Source organism: Erithacus rubecula, assembly GCF_903797595.1.
Source record: "Erithacus rubecula genome assembly, chromosome: 2".
Taxonomy (NCBI): Eukaryota; Metazoa; Chordata; class Aves; order Passeriformes; family Muscicapidae; genus Erithacus; species Erithacus rubecula.
In genome coordinates this window covers 45,590,369-45,614,034 of record NC_136685.1, presented here as the reverse complement: position 1 = coordinate 45,614,034, position 23,666 = coordinate 45,590,369, and the positions used below count along the sequence as shown (strand labels likewise).

The following is a 23,666-nucleotide window of genomic DNA, read 5'->3' as shown; positions in this document are numbered from 1 at the left end:
AGCAAACTTCAGTGTAACTGATGTGTATCCACAGACTCGCTTATCACATTGAGAACCCCTGTACAAATGCAAATACAAGTAAGCTGGCTAAGTACGAATGGGATCATGTTTCTCCTTCCTGTGTTTATACCTGAGCTGAGGCAAGGAGAGAAAGCGGTAGATCTCGAAGAGAAATGATTCAGATGTTAAATGGTTCTTGCATGGGCATGCCTGGGTATTTTGGGGGAATTGCTACGTGTTACTGTGAAACATGCCTTGACTTCCTCCAGGACAGGGATACTGAGGTGCAACACTTGCAACTAGGACAGAGTACTGACTGACAGAAACACCCACAAAACAAAAACCAAACAAAACAGAAACTGTTTTTGTTGTGGAAAAGACTCTTTCACTTGGGGAGGGCCGGCCGAGCAGCTGCAGCCGCCCCGTAGAGGGTGAGGTTCGGGCCGCAGCGTGACGGAAAGCGCTGCGCGGTTGGGGACGAGGACCCGCGGCCGGTGCTGGGGGGCGGCTGAGGGGCTTCGCCGCGGCCCTGGCGCCGAGCAGGGCCCGGCCCGCTGCGGCCCCGAGCGCGGGACTCCTCACTCCCGCTGCCGCCGGTGCCACTGAGGGAGACAGGGCGCCCACTGCGCGCATGCGCTAAACGGCTTCGCTGAGGGGCGGGGATACAGCCCCGACGCCCGCGGCGGATCGTACCACCGCGCGCCATGGGGGTGAGCCAGAAAAGAGCCTTCTCCAAGAATTCGCTAATGAAGAATCCTTGCTGGTTTCTTCGCTGACTTGTGTGTGTAAATAAGGGAAGCTAGCACGGAGAGGCAGGCGTGAGCCCACATCCCCTCGCGTGCGTGCTTCCTTCTTCCTTCGTTCCCTCTCCTCCCTCCGTCGGTGGCAAATTGGGCGTGTCCCGCTAGCTGCCCCTCCCGCTGCCGAGGGTCCGGCCCGTTCCCGCTGCTGGCGGTCCCGGCGTCGCGAGTTCCCGCTCTCCCGCCCCCTCCTTCCCACCCTCCGAGCCGGCTCCGCGCTCTCCTCGGCCTCCCGCTCCCTGCCCACGGCCCCGGCGCGGCAGCCCTATGGCGTACAGTCAGGGCGGCGGCAAGAAGAAAGTCTGCTACTATTACGACGGTGAGCAGGGCCGGCGCGGGAGCGCGCGTGCAGGAGCGGGGGGGCGCCCCTCTAATGGCCGCCCGGGGCGGGCTGTGTCCCCGGCCCCGCCGGCGCGGCCGCCCCTGCCCCGCGGTGAGGGACGAGCCCCCTCCGGCCCGGCCCCGCGGCGGGCGGGGGTCCCCGCCGCCTCCACCTGCGCCGCCGCGCCCCGCTCCCGCCGTCGGTTCTGCTCTGCTGAGCCCCGCGGGCCGGCGGGCGTGGGGCGGCGGGGTGGGGGCCGGGGGCGGTGGAGTCGGGCGAGGTGCAGGTCGGGGAGCTGCCTGCTCTGCCGGGCCCGGTGGTCGGTGCTGTGTCTATTGTTTTCCCCCAAAATAGTCACCGCTCCATCGCCTCCCATCTTCCCCCCCTCCCAAAAAAAAAAAAAAAAAAAAGAAGAAGAAAAGTTGAGACACTCCCCTCCATCCGCTGAGCACGGAGGCGTTGGAGTCGCTGCCGTGTCTGGCTCCTCCCCTGCAAAGAAAGTCCAGGCCATGTGTAGCTCCGGCACCTGGTGATTGTTGAGCTGAGGCCTTTCCCTGCCTCGGGCTTTCGTACCGAGGGCTGGGGTGCGGAGGGACAGGGGCGCTCTGCCCCCTCCTCCGCCATTCCCCGAACCGAACTCGGATCAGAGAGAGGTCTGGCTCCCACGAGCCTCCCTTCCTGCAGAACGCGGAAAGTTGAGTGCGTGGGTGTTTAATCGTGAAATTTGAGTTGCATGTAGGCCCTCTGAGTTTCCACGCTTATGTGGTGGGGACACAGGGGCTTGCGATCTGCATTGTCAGTCATGGCAAAAAAGTGCTTGGTTTGAGATATTTTCAGCAACTTGTTTTCAGTTTTCTCTGGCCCCAGCAACAAGAACTTTTAGGTTTCTTCTTGAGCTTGAATTTATTTAGCCCTTTTTGTACTGGGAGGTGAGCTCGATGGACAGATTATAAGAGATTTTATTAAATTGCCTCCTGTTGTAACAATTTGTACGGTCGCATCTGAGGCTGGGCTTGGCAGTAGCCAGGAAACAGGTTGAGGATGTTCAGCCGTAGTGCTTTGGCCTTTTCACCATTTTGGAAGTGAAGATGAGTGGCTAAACCCACTCAAGATATCAAAGGGTGTGTTGCCGCAGCAAACCTGCCATTCTTTGGAAATGGCTGATCTTGTGGGGCCTGTCTTGGCTTTTTTTTTTTTTTTTTTTTTTTTTTTTAACCACACTAAAGGAGGCAGAGTGGTGGTTGCCGCCCCCTTCTCTTTGTTGCTAGCACTGGTTCTTTGTTCAGCGTAAAGGGGAAAGGAGGCCCCTGTTAGGGATACTTCTGGTGAGGCTAAGATCCTACTTTTCCTAGGGAAGAGGAATCACTTTTCTCCTTGTTGAAAGAAAGACAGTAGTGATAATTTAAAAGCTTTCTCTCTGAAAATATTTGCCTTTTTTTTTTTTTTTAATTGTTTTGCCTTTTTTTTCTTTTTTTTTTTTCTTTTTTTTTTTTTTTTTCTTTGATAAAGTCAGGTAGCTGTAGTTAAGTAGATGCTGATATATTGTTTTTCTGTGATTACTGGATTTTGGTACTCGATGCTAGCATTAGATTCTATAAACAGCCAAAAAAGCTGTCCTTGTGAAGAGAGGGGAGAAAGTGGAAGAGGAACAAGTTTGGAGATGGCAGGATAATGGCGACTTAAAGCAGTTGTAGCTCTTATGTAGACTAGGATAAATGTAGCTAATAATGTTGAGACAATAGTATCTGTCGTGCCTTAAAATAAATGTTTCATATGTGACAGAAACAGTTTTGGAATACTTTTGATGTCTCATTTATTTGTATTGCCAAATCCAACAGTTATTTTAAATGTCTTTTGGAAATAGAGTTATTAGAAGAAATTTTAGAGTTAATATCTAAAATAAATATGCTGATGCTGCTGTGTGGTTCATCTGGCAATTCTGAATATTTGTAACTGTTGTACCCACAAAGCCATTGAATCACAGTGAAGGGAGTGTTTGAAGCCTTAAATAACCCAAAACAAAAAAGAACAAAATACTGAGGTTCTAGTATATCTCTAAAAGAATGTCATGTCTGAAGAAAACTACCCGTTTTTGGGGTCATAATTGGCTCTCCACACCCACTTTTACTCAGTTTCTTTAAAGTTACAGACTTTTTAGTCTTGAAAAGCTCTAGAACTGTATGTGATTATGCTGAGATGCAATAAACTTCCCCGTGCTTTTTGTGGAACTTGGTGTGGTTGTCATTTCAGGCTGTTTTTTAAAATTAGCCTATCACTTTCTCAGAGTGTATTACTGTTAAGATTTTGGGGGTTTTTGGGTTTTTTAAAAATCAATAGTTTCAATAGCCTTCATACTGTACTTTGAACCAATAAACTTTAAGTAGACAAAGTTTGATTTCATTACCTTGAGTTTGCTTGTAATAGAAAATCAACCACATCCAGAATCTTCATTGCTTGTGATCATGCTCAGGTCAGGATTTTTGCTTAAATTTAAACCAGTACACTTGTATACTATATATACATACTATATACTATGTTCATGTACATACTATATATTATATATACTATATGCATAGTATACTATGGGAAATACGAATTAAAATGCTTTAGTGGTCTTACTTGAAATATTTTTCATAAATGCTTCTAATCTTGATACATGGCCTTAGCTTAGCAAAGTGTGCACCTCACACTACTCAGAACCATACTAGATGGAAGGCTATCATATCTTTTATTTTAGTCTCTTACCATGTATTTTCAGGTTGTTATGGTTTTGCAACATTGCGGCTCAGGTAGTTTTGCTCTTCCAAGGTGTTGTAGAGTTGCCCACAGCAATGAGAAGAGGTCCAAGATGGTCTTTGCAGCTCTGTGCTCCTGCACAGACAAACACAGTTCTAGAGAATTGTGCAGCAGTCGGTGTGGTTACAGTGAATTCATGTGTTTATTCCATGCCAGTGCACTGGCAGTATTGTTTAGATTGGTTCTTGTGCATAATTTAGTGTGGGTGTTCAAAAGGCTCTACATTCGTGAAAAATTTGGGAGATCTGCATCACAGTGCGGTTGGTTCCACCCATAAAGACAAGACTAAACCTGTTTTAGTAGGGCAGTGTGTTACTATAGTTGGGCATTGTTTGAGTAGTACTTCTAGTTAAAGCTTACATCTGCAGATAAAATGAACTTAAACTGAAGTGTTTTCTGGAAATTCATCAGTCCTTTGTACAGTGCATTCCAAACATGATGGTATCCAGCCTCTGCTCAGGGATCAAAAGTCGGATCTTTGCTACTTTTCTTCTGTCTGCCTAATTTTAAAACCAGAACAAAATACCCAATCCTTCAGAAACTAGTGCAGTAATTTTAGGCCTGTTTGGATAGCTGTATGTTAGACTCATCAGGCATTGGTGATCTTTTCTTTTACATTTCAGCTTTTTGTGAATTCATTCCTTAGTGTCACTGAATTCAATGTAACTGCTGCTCTTAAGATTTCTTTTTTCCTTGTGGTTTCCATTGTAGCAATTTGGTTTCTTCGTGTAGTGCAGTTCTGGAGTACCTCACTGTTTCATGGTAACTTTAGCTAAAGTAAGCTGGGATGTGGTCCCTGTACATAACAGTTTAGCTGTTAAAAGTTATAAAGTAATGTAACATGGAAGTTACAAAGTATTAAAAAACAAGTGTAGATGCCATCTCTTGTCTCTTTGTTCTGTCATGTAAGATTGCTTTGTAATGGGTAAATTTATTGGTGTATTTTTCTGTATGTCATAGTAACTGCAGAAACTAATACTTTTTTGGGGGCATAGCTTTTGTTAGTTGTGTGGTTTTGGGTAGAATTAAAATTCCTTTAGGGCATATAGCCTCTTGTATTTTCCCATATGTTAGAATATTTTCTGTAGACCTTGTAAAGTCTCAGAGCAGTAGGTGTCTTAAATTTATGCTCATCTAAGGAATCATGGGTATTTTTTTAGATAGCTCTCATCATTTTGGCCTGTAGCTTGCATGAATTGGGACGAAAATGTGTATGTATATGTATATATATATTTGAACCCAGAACATGACAGTGCATGTAACAATTGTCAGGTAGATCTTCTCTATCACATAGTGAACAGTGTGGGGCAGTAATCTCCTACAGCATTAAGTGGGCACTTGGTTTGTCTCTTTTTAATTCAGGACTCAACTTTTCATAGATTATATGTTGCTACTTCTCGATGAGAGCCATTTAGCTGGCATTTTTACTGGTATAAAACAGTAAATTTCAGTTTTAGAAGCCTTGCTGTGAAAGATTAATAGATTTGCAAACTTTTTATTCATGCTACTTTGCATTTTCCTCTCCTCTTCCTCATTCAGTTACTTTTTTTTCTTTTTGCTTTCCTTGTGTTTCCATACTGGTAAGTGATATACTGTGCTCATAACTCTTCTGTATGATTTTTACTTCTATATTAGTAAATTCTTACTAATATATTACTTTATATTAGTAAGTATAAAGTCAAGTACTCATACTATCTGCAGTAATAATCTTGTGAGCTTGGCCTAACTGTACCCATTCCTCATATACAGTTTTAGTCAGTCTGGTAGAGGTTTGCACAGAGCTTTTTAGCTCCATCAGTGAGTGAGGTGTCCCATCCTCACGTATACTAGCTCGTGGTACACCTTGCTTTTCTTCCCAAAGTGCTCTAGTAAGGCTGTGGCATATGAAAAAGCCATACATAAATTTCAGGATCAGTGGATTAAGTGTTTGTGCCAGGAAGTGCACCACCCTCTTCACTAGGTAGACAGACTTTTGACAACTTTACCTTCATCACAGTAAGATGTCTCTATGATGGGTCCCCTTTATGATGTAGTTGGAAATCAAGGTGCTAATGAAGAAGGATCTTTCCTCTTTTCCTTCCTCACCCCTGCCTAATAGGCATCGCTAATCCCTTGGAACTTGATGTGCTTTTTGTACATATGCTTAAAGAATTTTTTTTATGAGGCTAATGCCAAAACCCTTTTTTGTTGGTGATACGAAAGCCTGAAAAATAGGAATGGTATTGTCTTGCCTGTTGCTGAAGTGTATTATGTTAATATCTATTGTAAGTCACTACTGCTGGCCTCTAATACAGAAGGATCAGTATTCTTCTGCCAGATATTCACCTACCTATCTTCTATTTGATAAATAAACTCTCATTAAATCTACCAGTGTGCCAATTCTTTTAAAATTCTCTTTTGTGGTAAAAAAAAATAAAATTAAGGAAGGCTAAAAAGTGTGCTTGATTTATTTATAACTGTATGTTGCAGTGTATGATATAAAGAATATGCATAAGCTAAAATTTATTTAGTTGATTATTTGTGGTTTATTGAAGGATATGTTGCAAGTGTATTTGGGAAATTTGTTAACTTTTTCTCTATTTCATATGGAAAAAATAACAGACCTTATATCATACATAAGATATAAAATGCTTCTTAATTGTATGTTTCCCCATCCATCAGCATTCAGAATAAAATGCCAGTGATGACTGTAAAAGCTGAAGTAGTTAAAATACAAATGACCTCCTTAAAACCTCCTATTTTTCATCCACAAATGTATTTGTAATGAAGTTTCCTCAATAATATCATATTATTCATATGCATTACTTTCTTAAAAATCTCAAAATTTATAACTCTTACTAGCTTGAAGACTTTTTTTTTTTTAATCTGGCACTTAATAGTAACTTCAAAACATAAAGTAGGGCTAGTAAATTGTTGGTTTTCATCTTCTAGGCATTAGTTTCAAAGATCTGTGATAGATTTTTTCCTAAACATCAAATATATAAGATATTCTTTTGTAAAGTGCTTGAAAATGTTTTTGCTGGAAGGAAGGAGTTTATACTCTTAATACTTTTGCTCTTGACCTGCATGTGGCCAAACCTGTAGGCTTGCAATAAGTAGCTGACCAAAAATACTGTTCTTCTACTTAATTATCCAGGTTAGAAGGTCCAAACTCTTCAAAGTTCTTAACTTAATTTTAAAACTTGGTTTCTATTGTTCTAAAACTCTATTTCTATTGTTATGGGATAGCTAAGAGCTAGATATTGAAGGGTTTTCTAAAGTTTTTCTAAACGTCATCTTCTTATGTTACATTAGGTTATATCTATTTTCTTAAGTGTCCTTACTTTCCTTGTCTCTTTGAAAACTGAAAGGTTGAAGGATTTTAGAATGCTTTGAAACTTTTAATCTTACTGTAATACTTGTTTTTCTTGGTAGTTGGTGATGCTACAGAAAGCTGAGATTTATCCTTCTTCCATGAAGCTCATATTGAAGAGGTGAAACTAAAGCTGTTTTGTAGTGGTGCTGCTTCTTACCTCTGACTGATAAAATTTGCAAACTAGTATGAAATTGTGAAAATAGTGTTTCTTTTGTTCCCAGTGGACAAGGCAGAGCATGTTGAAGGATGTGAAAGAAAAGTAAAAAGTTCAAGAAGGTAAAGTTCAGTAATACTATCGGGAAATTGGGTGAAAAAGAACAGAGGTGCTGTCGTGAAGAGATGTTTTAGAAATCTCCAGCTGAAAGCCATTGACAACTGAACATAATTTACAGGCTTGTTTATGTTTCCAGAGACAGTTCTGCTTAAAATGGTTCATGTGTTGAGAATGCCAGTGCTCAAAACAGGATTGTGTATTTTTTAACAATACCTGAGCTCAGAAGAAAATTTAACTACTAGCCCATGATAGCAGCTATTCCTTCCTTGGAAATGAGTGTCAAGTTTGTTAACTTAATTGTGTGCCTAGTTGGTCTCCAATATAGCAGAGGTTAATCTGGATTATAAAATTCTTGTTAAAGTACTGTGGAACTCCAGCAGCAGGTGTCTGGGGACTCTTTGTACATGTAGTTGCCACAATGGATCTGGAGCTGACTTCTAGGTGTAACAGGGTTAGTAGTTAAGGACAGGCTGAGGATGATATAATGAAATCAGCTCATGCAAAATGGTAGGTTTTACTACAGCCTCTGTTGTGATACTGTGTGGCCATGTCATCAGTAGTGTCACCTCTCCTCTTAATTCCACTTCAGTTTCCCATTTTATTTTTCATTCACTGTTGGGCCAGAACTTCACTCTTGATTTGAAGCCATGTCTTATACTTATCTCTCCCGCTACTGTCTGCTTGTAGTCAAAGTGTTAGATTTGGCTTCTTTTTTTCCCTCTGGCTCTGACATACAACAGTTTGTTTCCCTTGTGTTCTTTTTCAAGTAGACAGTATTCCCTTTGTGGGGTTTGTTTTCTGGAATCATACCTGTTTACTTACCTTGTGAGAATGATTAAGAGGCATTGAAACTTGTTTTGTAATATGAATAGCTATTCTTTTGTGTATTATTGGCAGGTGATATTGGAAACTATTACTATGGACAAGGACATCCAATGAAGCCTCATAGGATCCGAATGACTCACAACTTGCTGCTAAACTATGGCTTATACAGGAAAATGGAAATTTATGTAAGTATACTTGCTGAAGCATTAAAATGCTGAAGCATTTTAAGTTATTTTTAAAGGGCTTCAAATATTGTCACACACATAAATAGAGGTGGAAGTGAAAATAGAGAATACTGAGTTTATTCAGAACTCTTTTACTTAGAGGTGAAGCAGTATTTAATGCAGTCGTATATTGTAACAGAGTAGCCCTTGCCACTACATTTTCCTTTCACTGTTTTCCCTTCAAAGTAGGTGGGATTTCTTTCTAGTTGCCTGTTTTAGCACACTTAGCTCATTTTGCAGAGCACTCTGATTTATTTCTTTAACTTGTTCTTGTTTTCAGCGACCCCACAAAGCAACTGCTGAGGAAATGACCAAGTACCATAGTGATGAATACATCAAATTTCTCCGATCAATAAGGCCTGACAATATGTCTGAGTACAGCAAGCAAATGCAGAGATGTAAGTGCCAGCATCAGGATAAGTCTGTATGTACATGTTTTTATGGTTAGCATTGTTTGAAGCTCAGTATTCACCAGTACAGGGGTTAGAGAAATACTGTAACAAGAGTAAGTAGCATATGCCTGCCTTTAGCTACACTTTTTCATGAAAAGCATTGTCTTGACAAAAATGTTTTTTAAGAGTATGTAAGGATTTTGCCCCTCCTTTCACAGGATGTATTCTAGATGTGAAATACGTCTGTTGATACTAAGGCTTGATGTACAGATTGTGAACTGTTTGTGAAAGTGTCTTGTAATCTTGCTTAAACAAATGGCATTTAGAATATTGGAGAAGTAAAAATGAATGTGTGAAAATGTGTTTAAGTCAAGAAAAGAACTTGCTTATTCCACTTGGAGAGAGAAATTAAAAATTGAACATCATTCACTGTTCACCCTTTCTGTATTCATTAATTCCTTTAATTACAGGAAATACTGTTAGGAATACAGTTTGACAGCTACTATATCAATTTTAAAGGCAGTATTGTAACCTCTTTGTGATGCCTTATTGTCAGCAAATTATTTTTCCAGTTGTACATTTTTTGACATGACCCGTGTTAATCAGTATTTCTTCAAAAATCTAAAAATTATCAAACTTCTTCAATGAGGAGAAAAATCTTCCAATAGAAACCAAAAATAATTAAAAAAATAAATATTAGTTTGGAGGTATACTATTAGGACTCTGCATTGTTTTCAGTGTTTAAATTAGCCTAACAAATGAGATGGGATATAAGTAATTAAAATGCTGAATGAACTGTGCATCTCTGTTATTCATGTGTATATTGGTGCTGTTGGAATGGTATTTTGACATAATACTACATTTCTTATACAGTTAATGTTGGAGAAGATTGTCCTGTATTTGATGGCTTGTTTGAGTTTTGTCAGCTGTCAACTGGAGGCTCTGTTGGTAAGTATAGGTTGTTTGCCAACTGTTTTATAGGTTTACTAGGTTGATGTCAGCAACTTAAAATTTTGATTGTGCATTATAAAATGAAGTAAATACATAGGGATTTTATATAAATAATATTTTAAAAATAATCACATCAGTTACAGACTAAAATATGAGATTTATCAAGTATCTAAGTATCGGTAAGAAATTTGTTCTAAATCAACTTATTTTAAAAATAAAATATTATTACATGTAGCAAATTTAAAGGCAATCAGAAATTTCTGACTCCATTTGCTTTCATTCTTCTGTGTCTCTTTTACAGCTGGGGCAGTAAAATTGAACAGACAACAAACAGACATGGCTGTCAATTGGGCTGGGGGACTTCACCATGCCAAGAAATCGGAGGCATCTGGTTTCTGTTATGTCAATGATATTGTGCTTGCCATCCTTGAGTTACTGAAGTAAGTTGGTAATAAGCACAAGTTAAAATTAAAAACTGTTAAATTTAGGTATTTAAATGTTTTTTATAAATATATAAATATAAAAAATATAAATTAATAAATAAATATGGATTGTAGTTATTATTTAAGTGAGTTTTCATAGCCCATGTTGAACTTTTATTGTTTCAATTAAGAAACCTCCAAGCTCTGCCTAGTTTGGCTTCAGCAAGATATTAAAAATAAAGTACAGGCAAACTGAAAAGATAACTAATAGGAGATAAATCCAAGCAACAATGAACCCTGTAAAACACCATATGCTGTAATTCTAGGTGTCTAGGTGGTGGGAAAGAACTAGAGTAGCAGATTTCAGAAAGTGGACAGGTTTATTTTCTTTTTATTAATATTTCTGTAAAGTCTCCCTCTGCTACGCATGAGGACAGAATAGTGGGCTATATGGATCACTGCCCTGACCCCTTAGGGTGATCATTTTACTCATAATCTTACACCCATTTGGTTTCACAATATGTCTTCTTGTTTCCTGTCATTTGATTTGTTACTGAATCAACAGGAATATTCAGGGAATATCATGCACTGAGCATTGGATTATTTCATGAACTATTGTAGCTGGTTTTAATAAATAATTAAATAACAGCTGTGTTGCTGTGACTGCAAAATAAGAAATGAGGAGTAATGAAAAGTGATCGTATAATTGACTTCAAACAGTAATGCTTCACTAAAATTTCAAGACCTAAGTGCTGCTTTTACTTCTTCAGAGGACTGTATCCCTATTAATAACATAAATCCCATCTATTGGAAAAAATATTTTAGGTATTTGATATTTGAGTCTTGTGAGGGGAGCAGCTGATTTTTCTGGTAAGGAATGAGGCAAGTAGCTGTAATCTGGAAATCTAGAGATGGAAAATATTTCTGAAGACACTAAGAATAGTTAATACTAGCACATTAAGACATTCATTTTAATGTGCAGCATATATTCTGGAGCTGTCTACAGTCTACAAAATACGATTTTCTGTGGTCCAATCATGAATTTCTTAGTTTAATGTGCATGTGGCAGAAGGAATCTTGTGAATAGTTAAGGGTTGTGGAACTGTGGAACAGTCCCTGAAATTATGGGTGCTCACACTCTCAGTACTGTGCAAAGCATGATGAAAAAGCATCTTCTGATCTTCTGGAAAATATAAAATTTAAGGGATACTTGCTGTTTCTGGTGCTCTAAGGCTTCAGATAAATCACAAGTTTCTTTGGTCATCTCAAACTGTCCTGAAATTTGCAGTATTTAAGAAAATAATAAACAGTAGTATAATAAATCTATGCAAATATAAAGTTCAATACACTTTAAGTGAGAATGTGCCTTTCTTTACAAGCTGGAGAGATGAAGAAGAAAAGTCAATGGAAAATAAGTATTTCTTTCTTGTGAGCTTATGAAACACAGACTGTGTTGGTAATTACTGAGAAGGCAGAAAGAAAGGTCTTGGGGTTAATGAAAAGGGTGAATTCAGCAGATGTGATGTCAGCAGAAGCATAAGGTTTAGCTTCTATGGAGTGAGACAGTTTGGGGTAATTACTAAACAAATTTCTTATTTTGATGAATATAAACTTATTAATGTTATTCCAACTGTACTGAGAATTCTAAGAGCTTATGGTCACATAACCAAAATCATCACAGTGATTATAATCTTGGATTTTAATGTTTGGTTGGGGGTTTTTTTTGGTGTTTTTCTTGTTAACTCTTAGTATATTATAAGAAATCATAATCTGTTTTATTTATATGTTCTTTCTAGATATCACCAAAGAGTGTTGTATATTGATATTGATATCCATCACGGTGATGGTGTTGAAGAAGCATTTTATACCACAGATCGTGTCATGACAGTATCATTCCATAAATATGGTGAATATTTTCCAGGCACGGGAGACCTTAGGGTAAGGTTGAACATCAAGTTTCATTAGGTGATAAATTCTCTCTTACCGTCTTCCTTGTAGATACTTTTTTTGCAGTTACAATAACTATGTCCAATAGTGGTGTACAACAGTAAGTTTTCAGAAAAAATGTTAGCCTAGAGTGATAGATTAGTTGAGGAATCTTAGGAAAAATAACACGGGATAGTAGCAAACTAAACTATTCACTTCTACATGAAATTAACACATTCACTTATAGATAAATAGGCTGAAATCTTTTTTCAAATATAATTCATTTAACTCACACAAATTTTGGAGATATCTCTAAGAAGACAGTATGGCATATTTATGATTATCTTTACATTTCAGTTCTGCAGTTACAGTGCAAAGTACTTGTTTGCAGTTCACCCTTTAACAGTCACAAAGCTTAAGTTAAAGTTTGAATTTGCTATGTTTTTTTTGCCTAGTAATACAATTGACTCATTTTTGGAATATTTCTTATGTTATGAAGTGTGTTTTAAGTTCTTGTGATACTCACTGCCTAAGAACTTCAGCATTCCCCATATGGAATTATGTACTGAGCATCTTGGCTAGCCTGAGGGAGGGAGCATTTGCCCACAAAGAATTATCATTAAAGCTGTTGTAGCATCTCTGGCAAAGCTGAGAATTGGAAACAAATTTTCCTGGCCCTTCATATTAATTTTAAGTTAGTCATTGCTCATGTTAGACTCTTGTCTGTTAGAACAGGAATTTGTTCCGTTTCACAGCTTGAAAGAGGATTACAAATATTAGGATTAATATATTCCAACTTCAAACTCATAAATTAAACCTCTTTTATCAGAGACATTCCTGGGATATGCCATTCCACTGGTGTTAGCAACTTTGCATATTAGTTTGTGCGTATAGTTAGAAACTTTAAAAAATTGTAAACACTTCTAAAAAGTTACCCTACAAAAATGCTGTGCTGGGAAATAATTCACTGTTTTCCTAATACATTTAAACTGATTCATGAGATAGAAATATTCATGTTTCAGCTATACTCCTGAAAAGTGTTTCCCAGCCTATTGGTGATACCCAGAAGGCACAGGAGTAAGTGAAAGTTAAGCAGTGGGTTGCAAAGCATTCAATTCAGTGTGGTTGTTGCAGCTGAATGTTATTATGGTTGTTAGATTCTGTTAAACTGTTCTAAATTGATTTAGGAGGAAATCAGATTAGTTTTTATCTGTGTGGTTTAACTTGACTGGCCACAAGGTGGTAGTGGTGCTTCAAACTAAAAGCAGCTCAGACCAGGATGTTTATCATAACAAGCTGCTGTTGCTGAATTTGGCTTTTTTTTTTTTTTTTTTTTTTTTTTTTTTTTTTTTTTTTGCTTTTGGGAGGGTTAGATATCTTGGCTTTTTAGAAGCAGCACTTCCCATTGACAGAGAAGTTTGTGGACTCTTCACCTCACCACACCCAGATTAAAGAATGAAAAGATAGCATAGTTTAAATAAATAAAAGAATATTTTACAGGTTTGGGGATTTATTTTTTTAGCAGTATCAGTGAAAAACAGTATCTCGGGCATGGCAGCTTTTTTTCTGAGGTGCTAGTTAGGATTTTGAAATGAGCATTGTCTGCATGGAGGCTTTAGCAGGCTTTATTGCAATTATTACATCCCCATAGAGCTTTTTTGTAGCTCCAGAGAATACAAAGCCAATTGAACGGACGGAAGAGCTAATTCTCTGAAAAGTCAGTGTTCCTTCTGGAGGCCCATAGTGTGTTACTTCTTTCTGCCTAACTTGATCTGCCATTGATGATTATTTTTATCACCTTTACCAGCCAAATCTCTTTGGGGTTCCGTTTTTTTTGCAGCATTCATCCATTTTCTACCTGAATGTATTGTTCAGTCTAAACTTCCAGTGTCGTCAGTAAGTTATTTGACCTTCTGCATATCTTAGATGATAGCACACGATTTGCCATTTATACACACAAATAGATCAGCTAAGTTCCATAGTTCTCCACAGTGGCCCAGCTTCTGTGAGGCAGTTTGATCTGTTGGTGAATGGGAGGCTACCAGAATGCTAAATTCTTTCTTTAGGCTTTAAAATTAATGTGAGCGTCAGTTAAAACAAAGGTCCATTGAGTAGCTCAAACAATTACTCTGTTTAGGTGGAAATTGTGTCAACATTTGACTTTGCTGTGTTTTAGGATAAGATCAATTTAATGATTTTTTAAAAAATCTGTGAAGCAAGACAAGGAGAGGAAGCAGAGATCTTTAGCTTTTAAGGTGATCGTCAAAATTGAAGTGGTTGAATTCAAGGTGTATTCACTTGATATATGTGGGGTTTTGTTTTTTTTTTTGATTGTTGTTTTTTTTTTTTTTTTGCAACAAACCTTTTCTCTTAATACATAGGTTGTCTAGGAAAGTTGATTAGATAGACTATTACCGTTCCTGTCTTATTAGATGATGGAACTGAGAATAATTTGCAAGTTTGGTTTTTTTTTTTTTGTTGTTGTTGTTCATTTAAGAAGTTTCAGTTTCTTCTAGAGCACCTATAAGTGGTATCTGTTGGATTTTTCTTCTCTCTCTTTTGCTGCAACTACTTCCTGATCCTATGTTTAGGGCAATAATGTGGTTTTAAAAGCCTCCTGAAGTCCAAATCTTCTACGTGACACTGAAAAGATGCATATCACCTAGGTTTTCCTACTTTTGTTTGGTTCACTGTTATTACCAGACTAAACTGATTAGTTATGATTTGTCTTTTTGTCTTAAATCTTCAAATTAAAAAATCGAGTGTATTTATTGCTATTTTAATCTTGGTGTTCAACTCCTACACTCTGAAATGATTTTATGGAATAGGAATCAAGTAAACTCTGCCTCTTCTCTCTCACAGATAATGGTACAGAACACTTCAGCAGACTTGTGTAGACTCTTTTTCGTGATTCCATTCTATGTGCTCCTGTGTTTGTATTAAAACATTTGTCATCTTTGCTTGTAGGACATTGGTGCTGGAAAAGGCAAATACTATGCTGTCAACTTTCCAATGAGGGATGGTATAGATGATGAATCATATGGACAGATATTCAAACCAGTGAGTGCTTTGTTTTTTGTTCTTAAGCTCTCTGAAAACTCTTAGTTTTGTATTTTCATTATATCAATTAATGACTCACTGTTTTGTGTTGATTATAGATTATATCTAAAGTAATGGAGATGTACCAGCCCAGTGCTGTGGTATTGCAGTGTGGAGCAGATTCACTGTCTGGAGACAGGCTGGGATGCTTTAATCTTACTGTTAAAGGTAAACAGAAATCTGTCTGTTTTTTGTCTGTAACTTTTTAGTTATTAGAAACCTCCACCTTTCACACTGTTTTTCAAGACACTTGCATGATGAGGACTGGAGTCACAAAGATTTTGTTCATTACTATGATTAATCACCTCTTTCTTTGCTATACAGGGATGGCCAAAAGAAACCCAGAAGTTGCCTCTTTCTTTCTGTCCATCTAAAAAAGTTAAGAAGCTTAGCTTTCCATATGCTTCCTAGCCACTCAAGTGATTCCCTTTCTTCTATGTACAGGCTTTCTGTAGCTCTAAAACAGCGTCCTGGAATGACAGGACAGCAGGCATCTGCAACACTTACACTGATGGGCAAATACAACTAGTTAGTAGTCAGCTGAGTAGGACTACAGATGCTAAACGTCAAACACCCTGTTGCATGTAAAATAGGTATTACTGGAATGAGAATACTCACTACATTGTTAAATTTATAGTGATGTTATACTGAGCCATATCTTAACAATCATTTTAATTAATTATCATAGAATTAATTTTCTTTAGTGTTACTTAAGTTGCTACCTGCAATTGTGATTCTCTAAATCAGGTTGTTAATTTAGCAAGTAGCATTATTGTTACGTTATTGTTATTATTATTTAATTATTATTTATTTAAATGATAGAATATTAAATGTATAGCAAACTTTTGCTAAGCCTTCAATCCATCCTTTTTTAACTAATGGGTTTTTTTGGTTTTGTGATTTTTTTTTTTTTTTTTTTTTTTTTTTTTTTTTTTTGTTATGCGACAATTAGAGTTTTGTAGGCAACAAAATGCAGTATAGTATCTGTTGGGTCTGCAGTGTTTCAGGGTTCTTTTCTTGATTTGCACCAGGTGGCAAAACTACTTCAGTTGCCCATACAGCTCAGATTTTTTTCCATCTTACATATCTTGGAAACCAAGAGAGCTGCTGCCTCCTGCAGATGCCTTTCAGTATGCTGTATCTCCCTGGAGTGTGTACTGTCTTGGCACCAGTTCATTCTGTAAGCAAGACTTAGCAACCTCTAATACAGGTTCAAGTTTAGAAGTAGAAAGGACCGAGTACTGGTTATGTTTTCCCTTCTTCCCCCCCATTGTATTTGACTGAGAAATTGTCCCTAAATTTGTCACGGTGTATGGCATCATTTATGAAAAGACAAAAACAGTAAGAGCATTTCAGAACAACATCAACAGACCATCATGCAAAATCTCTGAAGACTGGGATGGATGATGTTCATTGTGTTTTGTACATTTCTAGTCTGTAGGTCTTGTCTTCTTGTGAGATTGTGCTTAGCTCTAGGGGGAGACAGTTCTATTTAAATCAATTCAGTTCTTGTTAAATGTGACTGCATATGTCTGATTAAATAGTTTGTTATATATTTTTGTTTAATAGATATCTTGCATGTATTGTCAACTCTTTTTGTTTTGCAGGTCATGCTAAATGTGTGGAAGTTGTAAAGACATTTAACTTGCCCTTGCTGATGTTAGGAGGAGGAGGCTACACAATTCGTAATGTTGCTCGGTGCTGGACATATGAAACTGCTGTTGCCTTAGATTGTGAAATTCCTAATGGTAAATATTGATATTCAAATTAATATTTTATTAAGAAATAATCATGGGAGATCTTGAGTAAACAGCAGATACTTGTGCAGCTAGCTGTAATGTATCAGTTTAGAATAAAATAGGTAGAAAATTATTGCTAGAATTTAGCCCATAAATTTTCAGTATTTTATGTACTAAATTAATGTAAGTATTTATGGCTCTTCTTATGCCTCAGCAAAAATTTTAAATGACTGAATCTCGTTTTGAAAATACAAAATGTAAAACTTATGGAACTTACTTGTAAGTATTTCTAATATGAATACCATTATGAAAGAATGTATACTGCATTTTAATTGTACCAGTGTCAACCTGTAAGCTGTACAACATGGATGTGGTGTACATAAAGATATTATTGACTTTACATAGCAAAAATACTGTGTCTTCATTTTATCTGACAAAAGTAGCTGTAGAGGTATATTGACTTCCATTCTTCCATTTCCCTCAATTTTGGCTATACAAGCTATCTTAAAATTTAAAACCACAAAAAACAATAGTAGACTGCTTTAGAATAGTTGAATGCTGAAGTAATTTCTCTGAGGAAAATCCCTAAAGATCCTGGACTCTTTTTATTTCTGGCCAAATATGCTCTTGGATATGCTTTTGGAATGCCATTTATATAAAATTGCTGTTTGGACTGATTTGTTGCAAATGAGTCACTGGCAGTTTGCATGTTGAACTGCAACTTTTGCTGATAACCTTTTGCTATTCATGTATCTCTTGGTGGATTCAGTGTTTCCATCTGACTTCAGCAGAATGCTGGTGTCAGTGAGAAAAAACTATTTGGAATGTGCTTTTCAAGATACGTATTTTCCATTTTTCATGACAAAATATATTCTTTGTCAGCCAAAGCTTTTGAAGACGCGGTAGCAGTTCCTTATCTTAGGTCATTTTTTTTCCTATTAGCATCTCCCTTCCAATGGATTTTATATATATATATGTATGTGTGTATATATACATATATAATAAGTTTTTTAGATTTTTTTTAACAGTTCTCTCTTCTTTTTGGGTCCTTGTCATCTTCAATCTGTTCTGAGAAATAACAGTGCATTTCTAAATGTTGCAATAGTAATTTAGTAGCAACTTAATCTTCCTGTCTGTTTTCTATCTGCCTTACCAAAATTGCTTATCCTGTAATATTCATAAATGAAGAAAGACAATGGTCACAACTAAAAATAAATTTCAGTGTCTTACTTCTCAGAGGTTCTATGAATTTTTTTTATATTTCTCTGCTTTATCTGGAAAGATACAGTCCTATTAAATATAAAATATTGAAATACAACAATGTAAAATAGCTGTTGTCCTGGCCATGTATTCTTCATCAAGTTCATTTTGTTGGTTCAGTATTCTAGTCAGGGACACTATTTTCTATGAAAATGCAAAAAGTAGGGTAAGGAGGGAATCAGACTGAGCCAGTCATACCACTGAACCAGTTTCTAGCACTTGGCAAGGATATTGAACTAGCTGTGATCTTCAGTCTAGTAACAAGTATTAAAACTTGTCCTGAAGGAATATTTTGAATGGCTCACTGAAACTTTTCAAACTGGACTAATTTTGAGAACACCTACAAAAAATCATCAGTTGATCTTCTCTTTCCTGCAGAAGTATATTTTTTAATTATTTCTCAAATTTGTTATTGAGTTATTCAGTGTGTAATTGCTGTAAGTCTTTCTCGTTGTACTTTACCAGCAAATTTAAGTTCATTTATTGAATAATTTAGAGGAAAATCACTGAGGAGTCCAGATAACAAGCATTACTTGTTTGAATGCTTAAGGTTTGATTGTTCTCTAAGTAAAATCCTGTCAAATCTACTGTTGTATTTAAAATTTGTAAAATCCTTTTCCAGTAACAAAGTTATTTTGGTGTTTGGTTTATAGAGTTGCCATACAATGACTACTTCGAGTATTTTGGACCAGACTTCAAGCTTCATATTAGTCCTTCAAATATGACTAATCAGAATACACCAGAATATATGGAGAAGATCAAGTAAGTAATGTTTACCTCATCTATCAAGTAGGTCATGTGGATCATGTTTCTCCAGAGGTTTAATTGTTAGGCAGTTTGGAAGACTGTATACCTTTCTTTGTTCACTAAAAACAAGTACTAGAATAGATATGAAATGTTTTTCATTTCTGTCAGGGTTTTTTTGGAAGTCTCTTCCTCCAGCAGAGTGCATGCTTATAAAGTCTAACGACTATAAATATGAAAATTTATGACCCAGCTTGGATTTTTCCTTTTTCCAGCATCTGAAAAGATGACTGTTTTACTTGGATTCCCATTCTAATTTTGTAGAAAGTTTGTCCTGCCAGAAAAGAAGCTGGTGAGCTATGATGACTAGAATTTCTAATTCTCAGCTCCATGTCTAAACATGGACTGAGAATATTATTCTTTTAGCTGTCAGATGCAAAATTAAAAAGTCATATGTGAGCTCGAACATCCAGAGCTCTGGAAAGACGGTGATACATGTGCAGGCAATTGAGTGGCTGTGATTTAACAAATCCACAAGGTTTGAGCAGTGCTCATTGACAAGCTGTGGTGATTGTGTGTTTTTAGGCTGTGCCACTTTTGATACTTAGTTTATTCCTCCTTGCATCTTGACATTTTTATTGGAAACAAATATTTTACTTCAGGAGTGAAGTAATGCATATATACTGTTCAGAATCAGTTCTGTGCTGAGCTGGTAGGAGGCAATTAATTAGCCAGAAGTACTCTTGGCTTACTGGGATCTGTCCTTGCTCTGGGTTTAAAAGAATAAACTCCCACCCCTGCCCCGAATTCTAACAGGCTGTTAATGGTACAAATTCTTTCAGTTACTAAGAATACCTAAATAAAGATGTAAAATTGCATGCATAAGTTTGCCAATACTGCTATAACCTTTAAAACTGTCAAATTGCAAAATTCACCAAAACTGTTAAAATACTAATTTTTGAGTGATTAGTATGTAGACTGTGATGGGTGTTCATAGCATGACTATATCAATCACAATCAAATGAAATAAGTTTATAGTGTGTGATGAAAGGAAAAAGCCCACTTATTTTTTGTTAATGTAATTGTACAAAATTTCTCAGCAGTAATATAGTTCTTCAGCTGGTGATCTGCCAGGCTGCTTACTGTATGTTATATACTATTGAGCTTTTGTGGTACAAGTAGGCTGCAAAACTTGCTGCTGCAATTCCAGGCAGAGATTGCTCTTCATCAGTAGAAAACCCATTCTTATACGAGCACCCGCAAGATCAATGACCCGTCATTTTGGAGAATCCTCCTTCAGTTCATCTTGTACTTTCACAGACACCTGGCTTTAGGGAGTTCCCATGCAGGGCAAAACTACTTTGCTAGGTCAAATGATTTAAACAGAGGCAGAGACTCTAAAGATTCAAAAAAAGCACCCAGTTGCCCTTTAGTCCTTCAAGTTGTGCAGAAGCATGCTAAGGTAATTGTTGCAAATGCTGATATTTGGTACTTGCCAAGCCTGCCTTTCTACTTTGGAATAATAGTCTCGAGTCCCAAAAGAATCCTTCTTTTTCCTGTACATGGTACTTTGGAGTATACCATCTATCACATCAGGTTGCTTAGGATAGAACTTGTCTTCGTTCTCCTGAAACAGCCAATAAAGAAGTGTATCCAAATGAATTAATTTTGTCATTGCTGCTTATAGTTGGGAAGTCTTCATGCTTTTAAGTGTCTGACTTTCTTTCTAAGAAACTAGACAATAGTGTATTATCCAACTTAATATTCTAGCTTATTATAAAAGAGTAGTACTGACACCAGTTTAGCCCACATGGGCAGTACTTGTGCTGACCCTGTGGGGAATTAACAATTAAAGTTGTTTGAAATTAGTATTTGTAAAGTACAAAGAAAATTATGTTCAAATACACTGTGGATATTAATGATCTCATTGGGATGGAAAACTTCCTGAACTTGGCATGCTGGTTTTTTTAGTTGAAAAATGAAACTGACTGTAAAGCATAGCCAGGTTAACTTTGAATGCAGAGTTCAGAACTTTATAGAAATCCAAGGAAATGCTAAATGCTACTTATGTGTTGTGATAACTACTCTTGTCTGTTACTTGCAGGCAACGCTTATTTGAGAACTTGCGCATGTTACCTCACGCACCTGGTGTACAGATGCAGGCCATTCCTGAAGATGCTGTTCATGAAGACAGTGGAGATGAGGATGGAGAAGATCCAGACAAACGCATTTCTAGTAAGAAATATCTTTTCATGATAGAACATGTCCATGGTTGTTTTGGATTTAATTGCTCAGAACCTAAGTTGTCGTAGTGTGCAGTATTGGAAGACTGGCACTTATGTTTCCTGAATAGAAAAATATACCTCCAGTCTGACACTTTTGATATTTTTAAGGTGGCATTCATGTGCACATTTGAACTTAAATGGTCTAATGAAGTGCTGGAAGAAACTTGTGTTTTTCATCTTATGGAGCAACTTGGCTGTTTCAAATCTATAGTAGATACTTCAGAAGACTAACTGAATTTTAACTCAAGAAATAGCACTTTACTTTTTTGTGACTAACAAAAGACAGAAGCTATGTTTCCCTTTGAGGTAACATGAGATACAATGTTTAAGGGAAAAAAAAAGCTTTTATTTGCTTTGTTGTGAGACAGATTTTCCATATTTGTGATATTACCCTCAACTTTATTGCCATAACTCTTCTATGAACTTTGAGTTGTTTTTGAGCTATAGCCAAAAATTTCCTGCTATCTTTAGTTTTTTTTGATGGCGATTAGAATAATTCTATAACCTCTTATTAGTGTACCATCCATCTTCTGAACTGTTGAATTTTTTTTTTTTTTTTATCCTGGCATTTAGTTTTCACTATTTGAAGTTTTATTTGATACATGGTTAAAGTATTCCCACTCTCTCCCTGTGTTTCTGCAAAGCTACTTTTTGAAAGTTGTTGTGTGAGTCTTAGAGTATCTTGAAAAATAAGTGGTTTTGACTGTAATTTAGTTTATCAGTATGAAATGATTATAATATATTACTACTCATTCTGAAGTTGATAGTTCTTTTTTAGTAGGCATGTTGTAGTTTGACTTTTAGATTAATTAATGTCATAAATCTGAATCCTAGTTCGAGCATCTGATAAGCGCATAGCCTGTGATGAAGAGTTTTCAGATTCTGAAGATGAAGGGGAAGGTGGACGACGAAATGTTGCCGATCATAAGAAGGGAGCGAAGAAAGCCAGAATAGAAGAAGACAAAAAAGAGACTGAAGACAAAAAAGCAGGTAGGACTGCTGTGTGATTTCATTGTATATTTTAGAACTGCAAATGTCAGTCCTGCCAGGAGACTGATGTTTTATCTGTTAATTAGCTGTTGAGATGATATATTCTTTTCCATCATTCTTAAATCATCTATTTTAAACTTAGGAGTTTCAAGATACAGTATTCAGATTAGTACAATATTTTCAGCTTGAAGTCTTAAAGCCATGGATTTGTATGACTTAATGAAAATAGAGATGAAAAAAATAAATGTTGGGCAAAACATTTGTTCCTGTTTGCTTTTGTGGGGTGAGCCAACCAGTTTTCTCTGAAATAGAAACCAGACAGGGTTCTGGGGACAGTGTAATTCCAAGGACTCTTGATTTTTCTAAGAACTGGATACATCTTGAGCTCAGGGGAACTCCAGGTCTCATTACTGCATGCCATCATTATGGCCAGTCAAGAGAGAACTTGCCTTCAGGCATTCTGAATCACTTGGCATTGTGCCCAGACTCTCCTTTGGATGAATGCATTTAGTGCTGTGCTTTAATATGTAACTAGTGACTTCTCTTAAAAGCCAGTTTCCTCTGGCTAGAAATATATACCAAAAAAAAAATAAACTTGGTCATGCTCTTTACTTCTTAAGTATTTTAAGGCTCTCTTGCATCTTTTGGTATATTTAAAATCTTGTGATTTTTCAGATGTTAAGGAGGAGGATAAAACCAAGGACAGCAGTGGTGAAAAGACAGACGCCAAAGGGTAAACACTAATTTATTAATAATGTTATTTTTTGGATAGTGTTTAAGTCAGTACTGTATAATATTTTTCAGTTTTGTGGAGATCAATTTCAGTTTCTCATAATACTAAATATTTTAGAATCAAGACTAGTAATTCAAAATTACATTTCTAAATCAGTTAATTGAAAAAATTAAACAACACTTTTCTTTGCCTTTGTACAGAGCAAAATCAGAACAGCTCAGCAACCCTTGAACAAAAGATAGCCTCTCATCAGTTGCAGAACATAATACTAGAGTCTGAGAATACCTAAAAGGAGAAACGTTTTCGTATGGAGAGAGACTGCTGATTTCATTTTGTACTATTTGGCATGGACTGTATTTATTTTCAAATGGCTTTGTTCTGTTTTTTGGCAAGTTGTATTGTGAGTTTTCTAATTATGAGGCAGAAATTCCTTTCTTCACCATGCTTTATGTAATAGTATTTAAAAATGGATGTGAGTTATTATGTTAAATGTCTAAACTGATCTATTAAAGTAATTTGCCTTTCCTGA

General features: G+C 37.0%; 1 protein-coding gene across 2 annotated transcripts; it reads left to right on the top strand.

The window, feature by feature from the left end:
- Window positions 1-697: 697 nt before the first annotated feature.
- Window positions 698-23,666, top strand: HDAC2 (histone deacetylase 2). 2 transcript variants are annotated; one of them, XM_079326121.1, is made up of 14 exons: window positions 698-1,119; window positions 8,445-8,557; window positions 8,877-8,994; window positions 9,862-9,936; window positions 10,241-10,379; window positions 12,158-12,299; window positions 15,255-15,347; window positions 15,446-15,554; window positions 16,994-17,134; window positions 19,039-19,147; window positions 21,234-21,364; window positions 22,249-22,404; window positions 23,080-23,137; window positions 23,338-23,666. In XM_079326121.1, the coding sequence occupies exons 1-14, from the start codon at window positions 1,068-1,070 to the stop codon at window positions 23,366-23,368; spliced, it is 1,467 nt and encodes a 488-aa protein (XP_079182247.1). In that variant the 5' UTR covers window positions 698-1,067; the 3' UTR covers window positions 23,369-23,666. The 2 variants fall into 2 exon arrangements, with proteins under 2 accessions (XP_079182247.1, XP_079182248.1); XM_079326122.1 differs by lacking the exon at window positions 698-1,119 and adding an exon at window positions 7,500-7,549.

Coding starts and splice junctions, on each gene's coding strand:
- HDAC2 (XM_079326121.1), top strand. CDS start 1,068: ATGGCGTACAGTCAGGGCGGCGGCAAGAAGAAAGTCTGCTACTATTAC. Junction 12,300..15,254: donor CAGGCACGGGAGACCTTAGG/GTAAGGTTGAAC, acceptor CTTTGCTTGTAG/GACATTGGTGCTGGAAAAGG. Junction 15,555..16,993: donor CTTTAATCTTACTGTTAAAG/GTAAACAGAAAT, acceptor TTTGTTTTGCAG/GTCATGCTAAATGTGTGGAA.